At 56.3% G+C, this 16,036-nt stretch overlaps 1 protein-coding gene across 26 annotated transcripts in view; it reads right to left on the reverse strand.

The window, feature by feature from the left end:
* Positions 1 to 16,036, reverse strand: part of DGKZ (diacylglycerol kinase zeta) — a 48,230-nt gene that overhangs the window by 9,375 nt on the left and 22,819 nt on the right. For 5 of the 26 annotated variants that reach the window (XM_045371718.2, XM_045371716.2, XM_074013808.1 and 2 more), the window contains 5 exons: positions 3,758 to 3,866; positions 3,410 to 3,505; positions 3,074 to 3,151; positions 1,588 to 1,644; positions 1,117 to 1,185 (listed from right to left, as the gene is read on the reverse strand). In XM_045371718.2, coding sequence (XP_045227653.2) covers positions 1,117 to 1,185; positions 1,588 to 1,644; positions 3,074 to 3,151; positions 3,410 to 3,505; positions 3,758 to 3,866 — 409 coding nt within the window. Of the gene's footprint in view, positions 1 to 1,116; positions 1,186 to 1,587; positions 1,645 to 3,073; positions 3,152 to 3,409; positions 3,506 to 3,757; positions 3,867 to 4,163; positions 5,251 to 7,999; positions 8,169 to 8,428; positions 9,491 to 16,036 lie in introns of those variants that run through there. The other 21 variants (XM_045371719.2, XM_074013801.1, XM_045371722.2 and 18 more) reach the window with 18 other exon arrangements.

Consider the following 16,036-nt stretch of genomic DNA (forward strand, 5'->3'; position numbering starts at 1 on the left):
AACGCATTTTTTGTTTTTGTTTTAAGATGGAGTTTCACTCGTTGCCCAGGCTGGAGTGCAGTGGCGTGATCTCAGCTCACTGCGACCTCCACCTTCCAGGTTCAAGCGGTTCAAGCGATTCGCTTGTCCCAGCCTCCTGGGTGGCTGGGATTACAGGCGCCCACCACTATGCCCAGCTAATTTTTTGTATTTTTAGTAGAGATGGGGTTTCACCACGTTGGCAAGGCTGGTCTTGAATCTCCATCACCTCAGGTGATCCTCCTGCCTCAGCCTCCCAAAGTGCTGGGATTACAGGCATGAGCCACCATGCCCAGTCTGAACACATTTTTTTACAATAAAATAAAAAAAATACACACACACACACACACACACACACACATATATATATATATAAAGAAGAGCAGGGCTGCTTAGCCAGGGCCCCCTGACTCCCTGAAGTAACCTGCACAGCACCGTGTGCATACTGCAGGCTAACTCCTGCCTCACTCGGATTTTCCCTCCTTCCTACCCCCGAGGCCTGACCAGGCCCCCATGTGCTCTTAAAGAAATTTACTGCTGCTTCCGAGTACCTATCACATTCATTCCCTGTTCATCCCACAGGCTGTTATGAAAGGCCTGTAGTGGGCCAGGTGCTGAGAATCAGTGAAGTGAGCCTCTCCATCTTTGAGAGCCTGCACTTACTGAGGGAGGCGGGCAAGAAGCAAACAAGTAAGTGAACCAAACAACTGTGGACTGTGTTAGGCTGTCGCCTGGAAAGCCTGGCTTCAAGCCACACTGTCCTCAGGAGGGTGGGAAACCACTGCCCAGCTTGGTGCCTGGCACACAAGTATCCACGGAGTCACCGATATATGATTCTCCAAAGGGCCACTTGCAGCTTCAAAGCAGGCCAGGCGTGCCACGTCGGAAGAAAACTTTCCTCCCTGCTCTCCTGCTAAGCCCAGAGACCGAGAGCAGGCCAGGGTGTTTGGGGACTGAAGGCACTGCAGCCAGGCTGAGAGTCAGCCCTGGACTCTGCACGCCAGGGTGCGGTCAGTGATGGGCAGGCCACATTGGCCACACAGCCTGGGCTCAGGCCCACGGGTGCAGGTGGCGATTTCCTCGGGCAGGGCCTCTCACCTTCCCACAGTGCCGACACTTGCCGTCCTGGCGTCGTCTGTGTACCCAGTGGTGCCGTACAAAGGTTGGCTGGGGGAGAAGTGGAGAAATTTTACCAGGTGAGGGGTAGGCAGGGGCACAGCCCTGAGGACGGCCCACATGGCTCAATACATCGAAGGTGGGGGCTGCAGGAAGCTCTCTGCAGTCCTGCGCATGAGTGGAGGAGGGGCTGAAGACTCTCTTCATGGCCCAGGGGAGGCTCAGAGTCAGAGGAGAGCCGGAGAAGGCTGGGAAGCACCAAGAGGCACAAGCTGTCCCACCCCCTCTGTAGGCAGCGCTAGTTAGGCCTCCGCATGGCAGAACTCAGACCTCAGAGAGCACCAGCCTAGAGGGAGCCGAGCCCTCTGGTGGCACTCCGGAGGCACTGCACAGAGGCCCATGCCAGAATCTTAGGGTGGCCCTGTCCCTGAGCACCCTACCCTGGACACTTACCTCGCGCACGTTCCTCGAGCCTGATTCACGGAAGGACGGCTTACAGCGGAAATTTATCTGTGGAACACAGCAGTGACCACCAAAATGTCAGAACCTCCCTTCGGGGTCAGGTATATGGTCACTTCCTCCAGGACAACCCAGAGTCATCCTCAAAAGGCGGGGATACCCTCATATCATCCCGAGAGTCCTTGAAACATGAGACACCTCCTGTGAGAAGCCCTCCTGCCTCTCTGCCTCCTCCTCACTAGCCAGAGGGATCTTTCCTTCTTCCACCCAGCACCCAGGATGAGGGGGAGGTTGGGAGCTTCGGGTTTGTCCCCCCAACTAACATGGGACCGTGGTTTGCTCATCGTTCTCTCTTTTTTTTTGAGACAGTCTCACTCTGTCGCCCAGGCTGGAGTGCAGTGGTGCAATCTTGGCTCACTGCAACCAACACCTCTCGAGTAGCTGGGATTACAGGTGTATGCCACCAAGCCTGGCTACTTTTTCTAATTTTTAGTAGAGATGGGGTTTCACCATGTTGGCCAGGCTGGTCTCGAACTCCTGACCTCAGGGTGATCCACCTACCTCGGCCTCCCAAAGTGCTGGCATTACGGGCGTGAGCCACCGCGCTCGGCCGCATCCTTTTCTTCCTTGCCCTCTGGCACTCACGACCTGGGCACATGCAGCCAGCCTGGTTCTCGCATGCAGACTTGCACTGCCTGGCCCCTGGAAACCTTTAGCTAATCTGTGGAACCCTAGCTCGATTTCCACCTTAGATGATCAGTGTACAGTGCTTGGGGCTGCATTTCTATTTCCTTTCTCATAACTGTCCCTACTTCAGCCTTATTAGAGGTATAAGGAAGTCTCACTTTACAATTCAGGGGCTGGGGAAAGCAGCCCGTGTGAGCCTGCCTAAGCTATTCCTAGTCTTACAGTCTCTCTCGTATGCTGGCCTGGGTTTCTGCAGGCTGGGGAGCCCTGCCCCTCCACGCGAACCCTTCTGCCCCTGGCCTTGACCCGCCTGCCCAGTACTGCCTCCACTTCCCTCTAGAAGCACAGTGCCCAGACATGCCCCCAGATGCAAATGCACAGTGGACAATGGCCCTTGGGGAAAGGTCTCCACAGAGGCGGGATGTAGGGGATCCCCCCAGCCACAGCTGAGTTATGAAGCTTCAATGAAGCAAATCAATGGCCTCTTCTAAGCGCTAGTTTGGACATGGGAAATGGTACAAGGGCCACCATTCGTCAGTTCATTCCATTGAGTGATATTCAACGAACCCACTAGGTGCCAGGTTTGTTCCAGGCAGTGGGGATACAGCAGCTAATCAGTGAGAAGCCAGGATTCGAACGCAGTTATTTGGCTCCAGGGTCCTTGACTCTTCACCCCCGAGGGCTGGGTCGCTCCTGGCAGGCCATGTTTGTATAATGTGTGGGTGTGTGCGTGTGCTGAAAGGGCCTCAGCACCCAAAGGGCAGGGGCGGGCAAAGCTGAGCTACCCACCCACCTTCTCCAGCTGCTCGATGCAGGGCGTGTGCACCACAATCTTGCAGGCTGCGCACTTTCTTCGAGACACTGACTTCTGCTGCAGGACAGGAAAGAGAGGGCCCCTGAGGCACCAGGTAAGTCTATCTCGGAGGCTGCCTGCCTCAGCACAGCTGCCCTCTGTGTGCACTGGGAAGCCCCAGTCCTGGCGTCCAGACAAAGCCCCTGCACCCCTCACCATCCTGGGGCGACCCACAGCAGGGGTGCTAGGGAGCGGGCTTGATCCCACCTTCCCGGAAAAAAGGCAGCGGCTGTTGGCAACACCAGCAGGGGGCAGCATGCCCCAGCAAGCACTCACCAGCATCCTGGCTACACAGTACTGCTCCCCAACGTAGCAGAAGTCCCCAGACACGTTGGTCTCGAACCAGATGTGCTCCCCATATGTCGCTGACTCCTAGCCATGGGACGGGCTTGCTCAGCGCATGCTGGCCGCCCAGCCCTCCCTCCCATCAGCCCCTGCCCACCCGCCCTCTCCCAAGACAAACCCGCTCCAGCGCCCTGATCAACCCTGCTCTGTTCCGTCTGCCCCACTGTCCCAACCCTTCCAGGCTTGGCTCTCCCAGCTGCCTGGAGTGCCTCCACCCTCCAACTGCACCTTGGCCAAGAGCCCAGTGGGGCTGGGACCCAAGGGTGTTCAGGCACTCACGCTCCAGTCCACTGTGCTCCGGATCTGCCGCTCTGACTCGCTGCACGGGGCCCCAGGGGTGGGCGGAGGCGGGGCCAGGTGCTGGAGGCCCGACTTGGTGATGGCTTTCCTACAGAGGAGAAGACAGCTGAGGAGGGGGCTGAGCACTTGCTGACCCTACTTCTTCCCACCTCCTGGGGCCTCTGCCCTCTCCATGACCTTGGCAACAGGGAAGGCGGAGGAGCCTCCCAGCAGCCCCAGAGACTAAGAGGCTCCCTGCAGGAGACATGGCCTTTTGGGGTACGCTGGCTTCAGAGCACTGCCCAGAGTGTTCCCAACTGGGAACACTTGGGAAGAGCTTCAAGGCCCTTGCCCAGGCCAGACCCACAGGAAGTCACACCACTTGCCCTGCTGGCCACAGCTATACCTACGCGAGCAGGGCGCTCCAGGCCTGGGGTCCCGCCGCCTTGCGCCGTAGGGCTACCTGGCGCCTGCGGGACAGTGGGCGCACACGGGTGGGCAGCACGGTGCTGGCGGTGGTGCCTGAGGCTCTTCGGCCCCCAGGGCCAGGGTGCTGGCCTGAGGGCCGCCGCTGGCTGAGGCGCCGATAGTAGCCGTGCAGGCCCCAGAGAGCGTGGTCATACACGGCATCCGCAGGGAGCAGGTGGGAGGAGGCTCGGCGCAGGTAGCGGGGCAGGGAAGACAGCGGCCTGGCGCCCTGGGGTGGGGATGGCCCTGGTGTCTTGGTGCCTGGCTGGACGGCGCTCCACACCCCGGCTGCCACATCCTCCTGGACACCCTTCTCCTCCTTATTCATGCCCACAAGCCCGGTCAACAGCAGGGGTGCGCCAAGAAGCTGGGCCCCCACAGTGGTAGGCTGTGGAGTGGGCACCTTATCCACGATGAAACGGGGGTTGCAGGAAGGGGGCACAGTGCTGGAGCGCCGGCGGCTGGAACCCCGGGCCCTCACCCCGCAGCTCAGGAGGCAGCCCTGGAGCTGGGCGCTGGAGCGGCGCCGCTGTGCCAGTGAGGAGGAGGCCTGCCCAGCAGGGGAGCGACGCCGGGCCTTGCCCGTGGGCAGCCCCACACCGCTGGGCCGCCGCTGCCCCTCTCCAGGGCCTGGCACCTTCCACTGGAAATGTCTCCTAAAGAAAGTCTCCATGGCAGGCGGGTGGCTGTTGGGCACAGAGACCGGAGACATCAGGAGCTGGACCAGGCCATGGTCTGTCCTGCGTCTGGGAGCCCATTCACAGCCTCTGCCCCATGAGGAGGGAAGCAAGCCCCGAGGGAGGGAGGGGTCACTGCAGCCTCTGACCTCCATGTGAGGGTCCCAAGGGTGCTCAGGGGAGCCCAAGTTTAGAGCTGTTGGGGCACTGATGCTCTCCCCCGTTGCACCCTAGGGAGCCCTGGAGTCGTAGGTAGGTGGGTGCTTCAGGCTACCCCTTCTTCCCCCATCCAGGCACCAGAATCCACAGAGCCCTGGGCCTAAAGGCCTCCACCTGCCCCACCGGAAGCTGATGGAAAAGAAAACAAAAAGAAAATGGGGAGTCGGTCTGTCTGGATGGACGGTGGGGCCCAGGGCAGGGCTTCCTACTCGCTGGGTCTTTGTTTTGCCACCAACATGGGGGAGCAGGTTAGGTGTCTCCCCCGGGACATGGCACAAACCAAGCTATAACAAAACGAGGCTCTCTGCAAAGGAACTCAGTCTTGACAGGACCCCCAGAGTCTCTTGGCCCCCAGCCTTGGAGTCAGGCTGAAGATGACTCCTGGAAATGGAGAGGGTCTAATGTGTAGCTCAGGGGAGACTAGGTCTCAGGGAACTGCAGAGTCGATGTCTGGCTCACCCCGGGGAGGGGCTGCTCAGTCTTCTTTTACCCAGGGGACCGTGACAATAGGCTTGGGCCAAAAGCAAAGCCTTCTGGATTCTGGGTGTGTGCGTGCCTGTACGTCTGAGGCACTGATGATAAGAACTTTCTGGTGCTCACCTGCTCTGTCTCACCTTTCTGAAGGGACAAGAATGGATACCCCAGGGTGAAGCTGGGAAACCATTCTGACTCTGCTGCTGAGGGAGCCTGTGACTGGACCTTCTTCTGCGGCCCTGATGCTGGATGCTCGGATACTCACAATTTCAAATGCTGCAGGGAGGCAGGAGCTGTGGGCATCATCCTAGCTCCCACCTGGACCTGGTCTCCCCGGACCCATCCTGAACTCATGCTCTGCTCCCTCTGCCAGCTCACCTCCGCCCTGCCTACCCTTCTTCACAGCCAGCATCGAGCTCCTGTGCCCTCACCTCTCCTAACATTAGGGGAAGGGCAGCCTGCCTGGCATGGATCAGGGTGGCAGTGCCGCCAGGTACCTGAGGCTACCTGTGCCCCACAGCAGGCGATCTCCTGGGCCCTGGTCCTTGTCCTAGTCCTGGGGAGAGACTGGTGGGGGATGCATCCTAGCCCCGGGCAGCCACAGAGGTCAAGGTCACAGCCCTGGGACAGTGCTGCCTGGGGCTGACAGAAGCCCTGTGGTCCCCTGAAGGCTGGCATTAGTTAGGCATGGTGGGTGATGCCCTGGAAGCACCATGGACAGGAGGGAGGACGAAGGCAGAGATGATGGGCTGGAGGAGTCAGGCCCAGGCCCACGTCTAGCACCTTCTCCTTCCATTCACCGCACTCTGATTTGCTACTGCCCTGCAGGTCTCGAGCAGCTTCAGGCCAGGTGCAGGGGTGTTGAGGGAAGAGACGGACACGGTGGAGGTGCCTAGGGAAGCAGAGTTCTGCACGGCTCAGCTCTTGGTCTCTGCCTATTGGAGTCTGCAGCTGCCTCAGATGACAGGGAGGTCAGGGCAGTGCTCTTATGACCCCAAATGTGCCCCATTCAGAGCAGACCGCCTGGGCAGGAGGGAGCTGCAGGGGCAGGACGGCAGGCATGGGCAGAGAGTGCTGGGCCTCCCCCAAAATCACCAGTGTCACGGCTGACATTTACTGAGCCCCTATGTGTCAGGCACTGTGCTAAGCCCCTGGCAAACACTGAGATCATTTCATCAACCGTAACCCCAATGAACAGGTACTGCATCACACTGTTCCTGATGAGGAAGTTGACGCAGAGGTGGCCTGCCTAGGGTCCCCGGCCAGTCAGTGTGGAGCCAGTGCTGGAGCCCAAGTCTACCTAATGGCAAAGCCTGCGCCCCAGAAATAGGGTGGGTTGCAGGGTCCTTCCTCCTGGAACATGAGGCTGGGATGGGGTAGGAAAGGGAACCAGGTAGGGAATAATAACGAACGCCTGCTATGTGACAGGCCCTGGGCTAAGTACTTTATCATCTCATGTGATCCTCACCACAGCCCTGCGAGGTAGGCAGGACCCACAGCTCCATTCTAGACACGGAGAAACTGAGGCTTCAAGAGGGCCAATAACATGCCACAGTCCCATGGCCAGTCAGCGGCAGAGTCGGGACCTGAACCCAGGTCTTCCCGACCTGGGACCTACTTTGTGTCGGAGAAGAGGAGCCTGAAGGCCCAACTGCCCCCTGCCGTCAGGGCACTGGCCTGCCAGCCCTCCCCAGGGTGTCAGCTTTCCCCGCCCGCCTGGTCAGGCCGCCCTGTGACAGCTGCCCAGCCTGGAGGAGATTAGTCACCCGGACACACCGCCTGATGCTAGTGTCACCCAGAAAACAAAAGGCCACAGTCAGTGGGGGGAGGTGCCGCTGCAACCGTGGGCGGCGGTGAGGACTGGGCCCAGCTTGCGGCCCCCGACCTGCGCTGACAACAGGGACCAGGACCCCCTCGAGAGACAAGGGCAGCTGGCATGTGGTCCTGCGGTGCCCGGCTCCACACACTGCCAGGCAACCCAGGTCCACATCTGTCCAGGAGTCTCCTCAGTGGCCGATGGTGCCGTCCCTCCCAGCAGAGTGGGGTGGGCAGGGCCGGTAGTGCTATGTGACTGTGTGCAAGTTGGCCCCTCACGGGCCTCAGTTTCCCTGTCTGTCTGGGGAGACTGTCAGAGTGGCTGAGCTATTTTGCCACAGGCTCTCCTGCTGGGCACCCATGCCTCCGTGCTCCCATGCCCCTCCCTGCAGGCCTGTGCTTCCTGTTCCTCTGGTCTCCATAGAAACCTCTGTCCCTGGTCAGTAACAGCCTGACTCCTCACTTCCTATCTCGGCTGGGGTTTCTCCTGGGCCTTGCTGGAACCCGCCCTGGGACTGAGCCTCTCCGATAGCACAGCTCTGCGTGACAGTGTCTTCTCACCTCGTGCTCTTGGTCACCCCCAACTCACCACATAGTATGTGCAAAGGTCACCCCGAGGGCTTCAACACCAAGAGCACAGCAAAATGGCTGTCCCTCGGTCTCCGGGTGGAGAGCCTGTCACACCAACGGGGACAGGATAGGAAAGGACTCAGGGGACCCCATCAACCTCCGGCTCTGGGGCCTGACAAGGACAGGGCCTGGGAAAGGACAGAGGAAGTCAGGAGGCAAGGCCAGTGGTGTCTGGCCGTGCACCCTTGCTGGACAGTGGCTGCAGCTGTGGGCAGCCGAGCTGCAGTGGCTGCCATGGGGGCGGGCAGGCCGGAGAGCTTCATCGGCTACTGCTACAGCAGACAGGACACCCACCCTCCAGAGACCAGGCCATCTCACGCCTTATGCTAGTTTCAAGGGCGCTGGCATCCTGAATCTGCCATTGTCACCCTAAGGCTGATCTACTAACCTTTCTGAGCCTCAATTTTCTCATCTGCAAAATGGAGCTCACACCCTCTGGTTCAGAAGATTGGCATAAAGGAGGTCTGGATGCGATGACGGAGGGAGAGTGCCTGGCGATACCTGGCAGACAGCAGGGGCCTGGCAGGGCCTACACCCACCACAGACACCAGAGCATGTGACTGTGCTACCTCCAGGGTTTGTCTGCCCACAGTGAGGCCGGGAACCCAGAAAGGGAAGCAGGAGTGCCCAGGGAGGCCGCCGCCCACCGCGTGAGGAACAGAGCCGGCCGCAGGTGCCACCTGGCTATCTGCTTGTGTCGTGAGGAACGCACTCTCCGCACCTGGTACCAGGCCTGGCCTCCTGAGTTGCTCTCACAGGATACCCCATGGGACTGACCCAGAGCGCCCACTCCACACCCTGGGCAGGGCCTCGTCCGCCTTCCGCTCCGTGAAGGCTGGGCATGGTGCATGGCGACCCCACCTCCAGCAGCCCCAGAGCAAGGGCCTGCAGCTGCCTCCCCAGAACCCCCTCGGCTCTGCTCCCACAGTCCCCGGGTCGGAGGGAAGGAGGTGGGGAAGCGGGAAGGGAGGTCGGCCCCTCCCCAGTCAGCCTAGAGGCTTGGGAGGCAGGGTCCTCCCTTCCCAGGCTGGGACTCACCACAGGGATCCTGTCAAAAACAACAAACAGAATGTACCTCGGGGAGCAGGTGGGCCAGGCTGGACGGTAAGAAGGCGACCAGGCCAGTGAGTGTTTACTCGGCAGGCTCTGCCCTGGCTCAGCAAGAGCTTGGCGGGACCCTTTTCCATCAGCTCAGGAACTGGGCAGGGCAGGCCCCTGGCCTAGGGATGGTGGGGCCTGGGTCCACCCGGATCCAACCCTCCCCACACCCACCCAGCCAGATACAGAGGGAGGAAGCAGAAGGCAAGGAGGGGCTGGGGGCCCCTTTTGACCTGATCTGGAAGGCAGGGCGCAGGCGGGAGCGGGGCAAGCAGGAGGGAGCTGGGGTCCCCAATGCCGGGCTCTGGCTCCAGCTCCGGGCTGGCGGCCTCTGCTGAGCAAGTCCTAGTTTGGAGAGCGAGCGGCCGTGGCTGCTCCTCTGCCCCCTCCCCCTTGTCACCCTCCTCCCCGCTGCCTGAGACAGCCGTTATGAAAATAACCCGATTGGTAACCGAACGCACTTCCTCTCCCAGCGGCAGCTCCAGGCCCTGCAGCAGGCGGTGGGTGGGCGGGCGGGCACACTGCGCACGAGCATGCCTCCCAGCTCCTTTTCCCAAGGTCCCCAGAGTCAGGCTGGGTGACAGCCCAGTGGCCTGCCTTCCACCTGGCGCCCAGTACAGCCCAGCCCACGCCCCAGCTCGGGAACGAGGTCTAAGGAGGGAGAAGTGGGAGGGAGAAGTGGAAGCCAGGCCCTTTTAGGGAGGGGGCCCCCCACTAATGCCCCCTATTTAGCCACCTAATGCCTTCTCACGCCCACTGGACAGGTTTTCTGAGGTCTGGGGAAGCTAAATCACGCTGGCTCCAGACAAAACAACCACAAAAGTAAGTATCTGTGGCGTGTTTCACAACTTACAAAGTACTTTTTCACCAGCATTACAGACGGGAGGCTGGGTTTTTCCCCTGTGCGGACGGCATTACTGTCCCACTGAATAGATGGGGCACTCGAGGCTTGTGGAAGCCTGTGACTGCCCACGACTCAGAATTGGTTGAGCTGGGACTCCAGCTTCTCGTCTTCTGGCTCTGCCAAGCTAAAGAATGCCCAGAAGAGACCAGTCCATGTTATGTGTATCCTGACCGGAATGCCACCCTCCCAGCTCCCAGTCCTGCCATGGCGCTCTAGGGTCTGGAGAGTGGCAGCTGTCCAACTGCCTCATCCGAAGACCTCTTTAAACTCTTTTTTTTTTTCCCTTTGAGATGGAGTCTTGCCCCTCTCACCCAGGCTGCAGTGCAATGGCGTGATCTCGGCTCACTGCAACCTCTGCCTCCCAGGTTCAGACGATTCTCCTGCCCCAGCTTCCTGAGTAGCTGGGATTACAGGCACCTGCCACCATGCCCAGCTAATTTTTGTATTTTAAGTAGAGATGGGGTTTCACCATGTTGGCCAGACAGGTCTCGAATTCCTGACTTTGTGATCTGCTGCCTTGGCCTCCCAAAGTACTGGAATTACAGGCGTGAGCCACTGCACTCGGCCTTTTTTTTTTTTTTTAAATGAGGGAAGGGGCAAGGTGCTTCCACACCCTCCCTGGGCACACCATCCACCAGGAACCTCCATGTGTTCAGCTACTTGAAAGCTCCCAGACCCCTTTACACTCTCAAAATTGGTGAAGATCCCAAAAGAGTTTTGTTTTAGGGGGTGACAGCTATTAATATGTATCATATCAGATATTAAAACTGAGAAATGCTTAAGATATTAGCTTAAAAACAATAAGCCCATTACATGTTAATATAAACAACACTTTTAGAAATAACTTTCTTAAAAAAAGTTAGCAAAAAGAGTGGCATCATTTTACATTTTTTGCAAATCTCTTTAATGTCTGGCCTAATAGAAGGCAGCTGGATTCTCGTGTCTATCCCTGCATTCAATCTGTTGTGACATGTTGTTTTGGTTGAAGTATATGAAGAAAATTCTGCCTCACACAGACATGTAGTTACAAAAAGAAGGAATATCTTTAACAGCCTTTCCAGGTAATTATAGATTTTCTATAGATTTTCTTTGCTACTACACCAAAATATGACAAATGATAGTTTCTCAAAGGTTAGTAGCAATGTGGACTCTAAAACTGAATCAGGCCAGGCACAGTGGTTCATGCCTGTAATCCCGGCACTTTGGGAGGCCAAGGCAGGCAGATTGACTGAGGTCAGGAGTTTGAGACCAGTCTGGCCAACATGGCGAAACCCGGTCTCTACTAAAAATACAAAAAAAGAAAAAAAAAAATTAGCTGGGCATGGTGGCAGGTGCCTGTAATCCCAGCAACTTGGGAGGCTGAGGCAGGAGAATCGTATGAACCTGGGAGGCGGTGGCTACAGTGAGCCGAGATCACGCCATTGCACTCCAGCCTGGGCCACAGAGTGAGACTCTGTCTCAAAATAAATAAATAAATAAATAAAAAACCATGTCAATGAACTTTTCACTGGACTACCTTGCATTTTGAATTTTGTAACATCAAGCACTGGTCACTGGTGCTTGATGTTACAAAATTTGATGTTACCGATTTACTGAGTTATGTAGATCTTCCAAATGGTGACACATTTTATTTTATTTTATTTTTTATTTTTATTTTTATTTTTTGAGATGGAGTCTGGCTCTTGTTGCCCAGGCTGGAGTGCAATGGCGCAATCTCAGCTCACTGCAACCTCAGTCTCCCAGGCTCAATTGATTCTCCTGTCTCAGCCTCCCGAGTAGCTGGGATTACAGGCATGGGCCACCACACTCGGCTAATATTTTTTATTTTTATTTTTAGTATAAACGGGGTTTCACCATGTTGTCCAGGCTGACCTTGAACTTCTGACCTCGTGATCTGCCCGCCTCAGCCTCCTAAAGTGCTGGGATTACAGGCGTGAACCACCGCGCCTGGCCTTATTTTATTTTATTATTATTTTTTTGAGACAGAGTCTTGCTCTGTCGCCCAGGCTGGAGTGCAGTGTTGCGATCTCAGCTCACTGCAACCTCCTCCCAGGTTCAAGCAATTTTCCTGCCTCAGTCTCCCGAATTGCTGGGATTACAGGTGTGTGCCATCACATCCAGCTAATTTTTGTATTTTTAGTAGAGACGGGGTTTCACCATGTTGGCCAGGCTGCTCTCAAATTCCTGACCTCAGGTGATCTGCCTGCCTCAGCCTCCCAAAGTGCTGGGATTACAGGTGTGAGCCTCCGCCCCTGGCCCAAATGTTATTATATAATACCAAAAATCACACCAACTTTACTACTGATCTCATCAGAAAAATTTTAAGTCCAAGGAAGCTGTCAGGCTCTAGGAAGTGAATAAAAAGGTTTCTAAAATTCTCATTTTTGCTCAAAAGCTCAAATTCTATCATTGGCAACAAATATTTTATTAATTTATTTATTTTTAAAAAATAAATATAGAGATGAGGTCTCACTGTGTTGCCCAAGCTGGTCTTGAACCCCTGGGCTCAAGTGATCCTCCCGCCTCGGCCTCCCAAAGTGATAGGATTACAGATATGAGCCATGGTGGCCCATGCCTGGCAACAAATAGTGATACCGTTTTGGAAGTGACAAACTCATGTCATTCACTTTTGAGAAAATGTCTGCCAAATACCTATATCTGACTAGTTTGTCTATCAGGTGTCCAAGTACAAACGGTGTTTTTTTTTTTTTTGGCGGAGTCTCGCTCTGTCGCCCAGGCTGGAGTGCAGTGGCCAGATCTCAGCTCACTGCAAGCTCCGCCTCCCGGGTTTACGCCATTCTCCTGCCTCAGCCTCCCGAGTAGCTGGGACTACAGCTGCCCGCCACCTTGCCCGGCTAGTTTTTTGTATTTTTAGTAGAGACGGGGTTTCACCGTGTTAGCCAGGATGGTCTCGATCTCCTGACCTCGTGATCTGCCCATCTCGGCCTCCCAAAGTGCTGGGATTACAGCCTTCAGCCACCGCGCCCAGCCCAAATGGTGTTCTTAAAAGAAGCACTTAGTACAGCTTACAACTCCACCGAGTAAGAGCTTTTCCTCATCACAGTTTGGTTTGCAGCAAAGGTGCCTTATGTATATTTCATATTCCTTCATACAAAATATCAGAAGGTATAGGTACGCAAGGGTCTAGACTTTATAACATTAATGATCTTCACTACTTTTAAAGAAATGTACGTATGCAGTAAGGACTCTGATGTTGGGGCCCCTGCCTAGATGTGCGCTGAGGGGCCAGCACTTTCACCCACCACTGCTTTTGTGTCATCAGCACAGCAAAGAAAAGGCAGGAACCAGGGTAGCTCTGAAAATAGTTTTGACTTTATCAAATTCCTGAAATGGGTCAGGGCACCCCCTGGACCATACTTTGAGACCACTGAATCAGAGACAGTCTGCCTCCTCCACCCCAGCAGACGTGGCTCCTGTGGTGTGGCACTAACAACCTCCTGTGCTGTGACACAAAGCCTTGGTTCTAACCAAGCCAACCTATTCTCTGTGCCCCAATCTGGCTGTGCCCGGCTTACTGCTGTGCTGCCGTACCTGGCACACCTTCTGCCCTGAATTCTGGCCTCCCTCTCTACCTGATAAGCAGCTGCCTGCTCACAGCCGATGACATACCCCTCCTACTCACAGCTCCGCACTGCCCATTCGGCTCCCCTGCCACTAGAGCCCTGGGAGGCCTGCTTCTTTCAGCCCACAAGCCTGCTCTTCCACCAGACCGCGAGCTCTTGGGGGGCCGGGGCCAGGTCTAGCACATCTGGGCATGCCCGGCATGGTGCCTGGCAGTGAGTCCAGCGTTTATTGCTGATCAGCGCAGGAGGAAAGAGCAGGGAATTCCACGGGGGACGGGCCAGCACCTTAAGGGAACAGAAGGGCTTCTTCTACCTTGCGTAACCACATGCAAGGGCTGACCACAGGCTCCAGCTGGCTCAGGCCACTTCTCTTTGTTGGGTACAAGGGGATGGCAACAGCCTTGGTTTGGGTGGCGACCTTCCTCTCCTCTCTAGAGGACCCCAAGAGTGACACCTAGAGGCCGCTTTCTGGGCTGGGTGCTATCACCTGCTCTGTGTCCCCCATGGCTTTCTCATGAAAACTAGATAGTAGGTTTGGTGACATGAAGTCACAAGGGGAGGGTGGTGGGCAAGGAAGGGGGAGGAGGGGCTGTCTCAGAGGCTTGGGGGCTGGGCCGGGACCCTGGGCTGGCCTGAGCTCCTTGGTGAAATACCCCCAGTCTCTTCCTTCACATCCTGAGTCCCTGACTCAGCCCCTGCTAGGCCTCAAAGAGATGTTTGTGCAAACCGGCTCATTCCTTCAGAGCCTCCCTCCAAGCCAGACCCCCGCTGCCACCAGAATTCATCCTAACGCACCCAATCGCCTTTTACTGATTCTCCCGTCAGCTGAGCAAAACGCAGAGACCTGGGGCTGGCAGGCAACAGGCCTCTCAGCCTCCTCTCTGCTCTTTCATATTTTTAATGCTGTATTTGACACTTACATAACTCACTCCATCAGACACTAAGTGTTTTACAAATAGTAAGCTATGAATCCTCCTTAGTCGGTATTATCCCCATGAACCATATCCTCATATTACAGATGAGGAAACTGAGAGACAAAGTGGTTAAGTCACTTGCCTGAGGTTGTGCAGCTAACACGTGGCAGTGCTGGGGTTTGAACTCAGTAGTGTTTTCCACGGCACATACCCTCGACCCCTCAGGCTCCACCCTTGATGCTTCTGGCAAACAAAACACCGCAGGTCCCTTTTCCACGTGGCACCATGTGGCATCCAGTGGTCTCCCTACCTGGAATATCACTCCCCTCTCTGCTCAGTGAATTCTCCCTCATGGTTCTCCTCTCAGACCCTGGGTGATCAGCACTAATGTGCAAGTCTGCGTCCCCAGCCAGGCTGTGAGCCCCAGGGCCTCACATTGCTTCTAATGGCATCCCCAGAGTGTAGAAGTGCCGGGTGTGGTTTGAAGAGTGAGTGGAGGGAACCGCGCATGGTCCGGACTCAGCCTCATGGATCCCGCTGACAGCACAGGCTTCAGGCTGGCACAGCACCCCAGCGGCGGGCCAGCTCCCAAGAACTTCCTGCTGCACTGGGTGGACAAATCTGGTCTGGGCTGAGCTCTGGTGTCTCAGAGGCAACACTGAAACCGATCCCTGATGGGAATGCCGATATGTCTCCCTTAGTCTCCCAAAGGGGCCCCTTTGTTACAAACCCCTCGTGGGCCCCCACTCTTCTATGGTGACCGTCCCCTGTCCTTGCCTTCTCCTGTGTCTGCAGAGGGCTCCCATTCTCCATCTGTTAGGAGAAGCATTTCCCCCTCATCCCCTCATTCAATATTAACACCCTGGCCGGGCGCCATGACTCACGCCTGTAATCCCAGCACTTTGGGAGGCTGAGGTGGGTGGATCACCTGAGGTCGAGAGCTCGAGACCAGCCTGACTAACATGGAGAAACCCCATCTCTACTAAAAGTACAAAATTAGCTGGGCGTGGTGGCGCATGCCTGTAATCCCAGCTACTTGGGAGGCTGAGGCAGGAGAATCACTTGAACCTGGGAGGCGGAGGTTGCAGTGAGCCGAGATCGTGCCATTGCACTCCAGCCTGGGCAACAAGAGCGAAACTCCGTCTCAAAAAAAGAAAAAAAGAATTAACACTCCCCCCACCCAGCTTTCTGACCATGTTGCTCCCTTCCCCATCAGCCCCCAGGGCCCCAGCCCGCTCCTCCAGGCTTCCACACTACTCATACAGGGGACAAAGGTCTTCACAGTGGGTTTAGCTTCAAAGGCCCAGAGGATCTGCCTCTGACCAGCTACATGACCTCAAGCTAGGCCTTTTAACCTGCCTGAGCCTCAATGTCCTGATCTGATAAATAGGGCTAACGCCCACCCTCATCTCTCTCAAGGGATCGTTGCAGGCTTGAAGGAGAAAGTGTTCCTGGGAAACAATTCCCTAGTTTACCAAAAGTTTAAAGAAAGAAAA

The sequence above is a fragment of the Macaca fascicularis genome, chromosome 14 (genome assembly GCF_037993035.2).
Source record: "Macaca fascicularis isolate 582-1 chromosome 14, T2T-MFA8v1.1".
Lineage (NCBI taxonomy): Eukaryota > Metazoa > Chordata > Mammalia > Primates > Cercopithecidae > Macaca > Macaca fascicularis.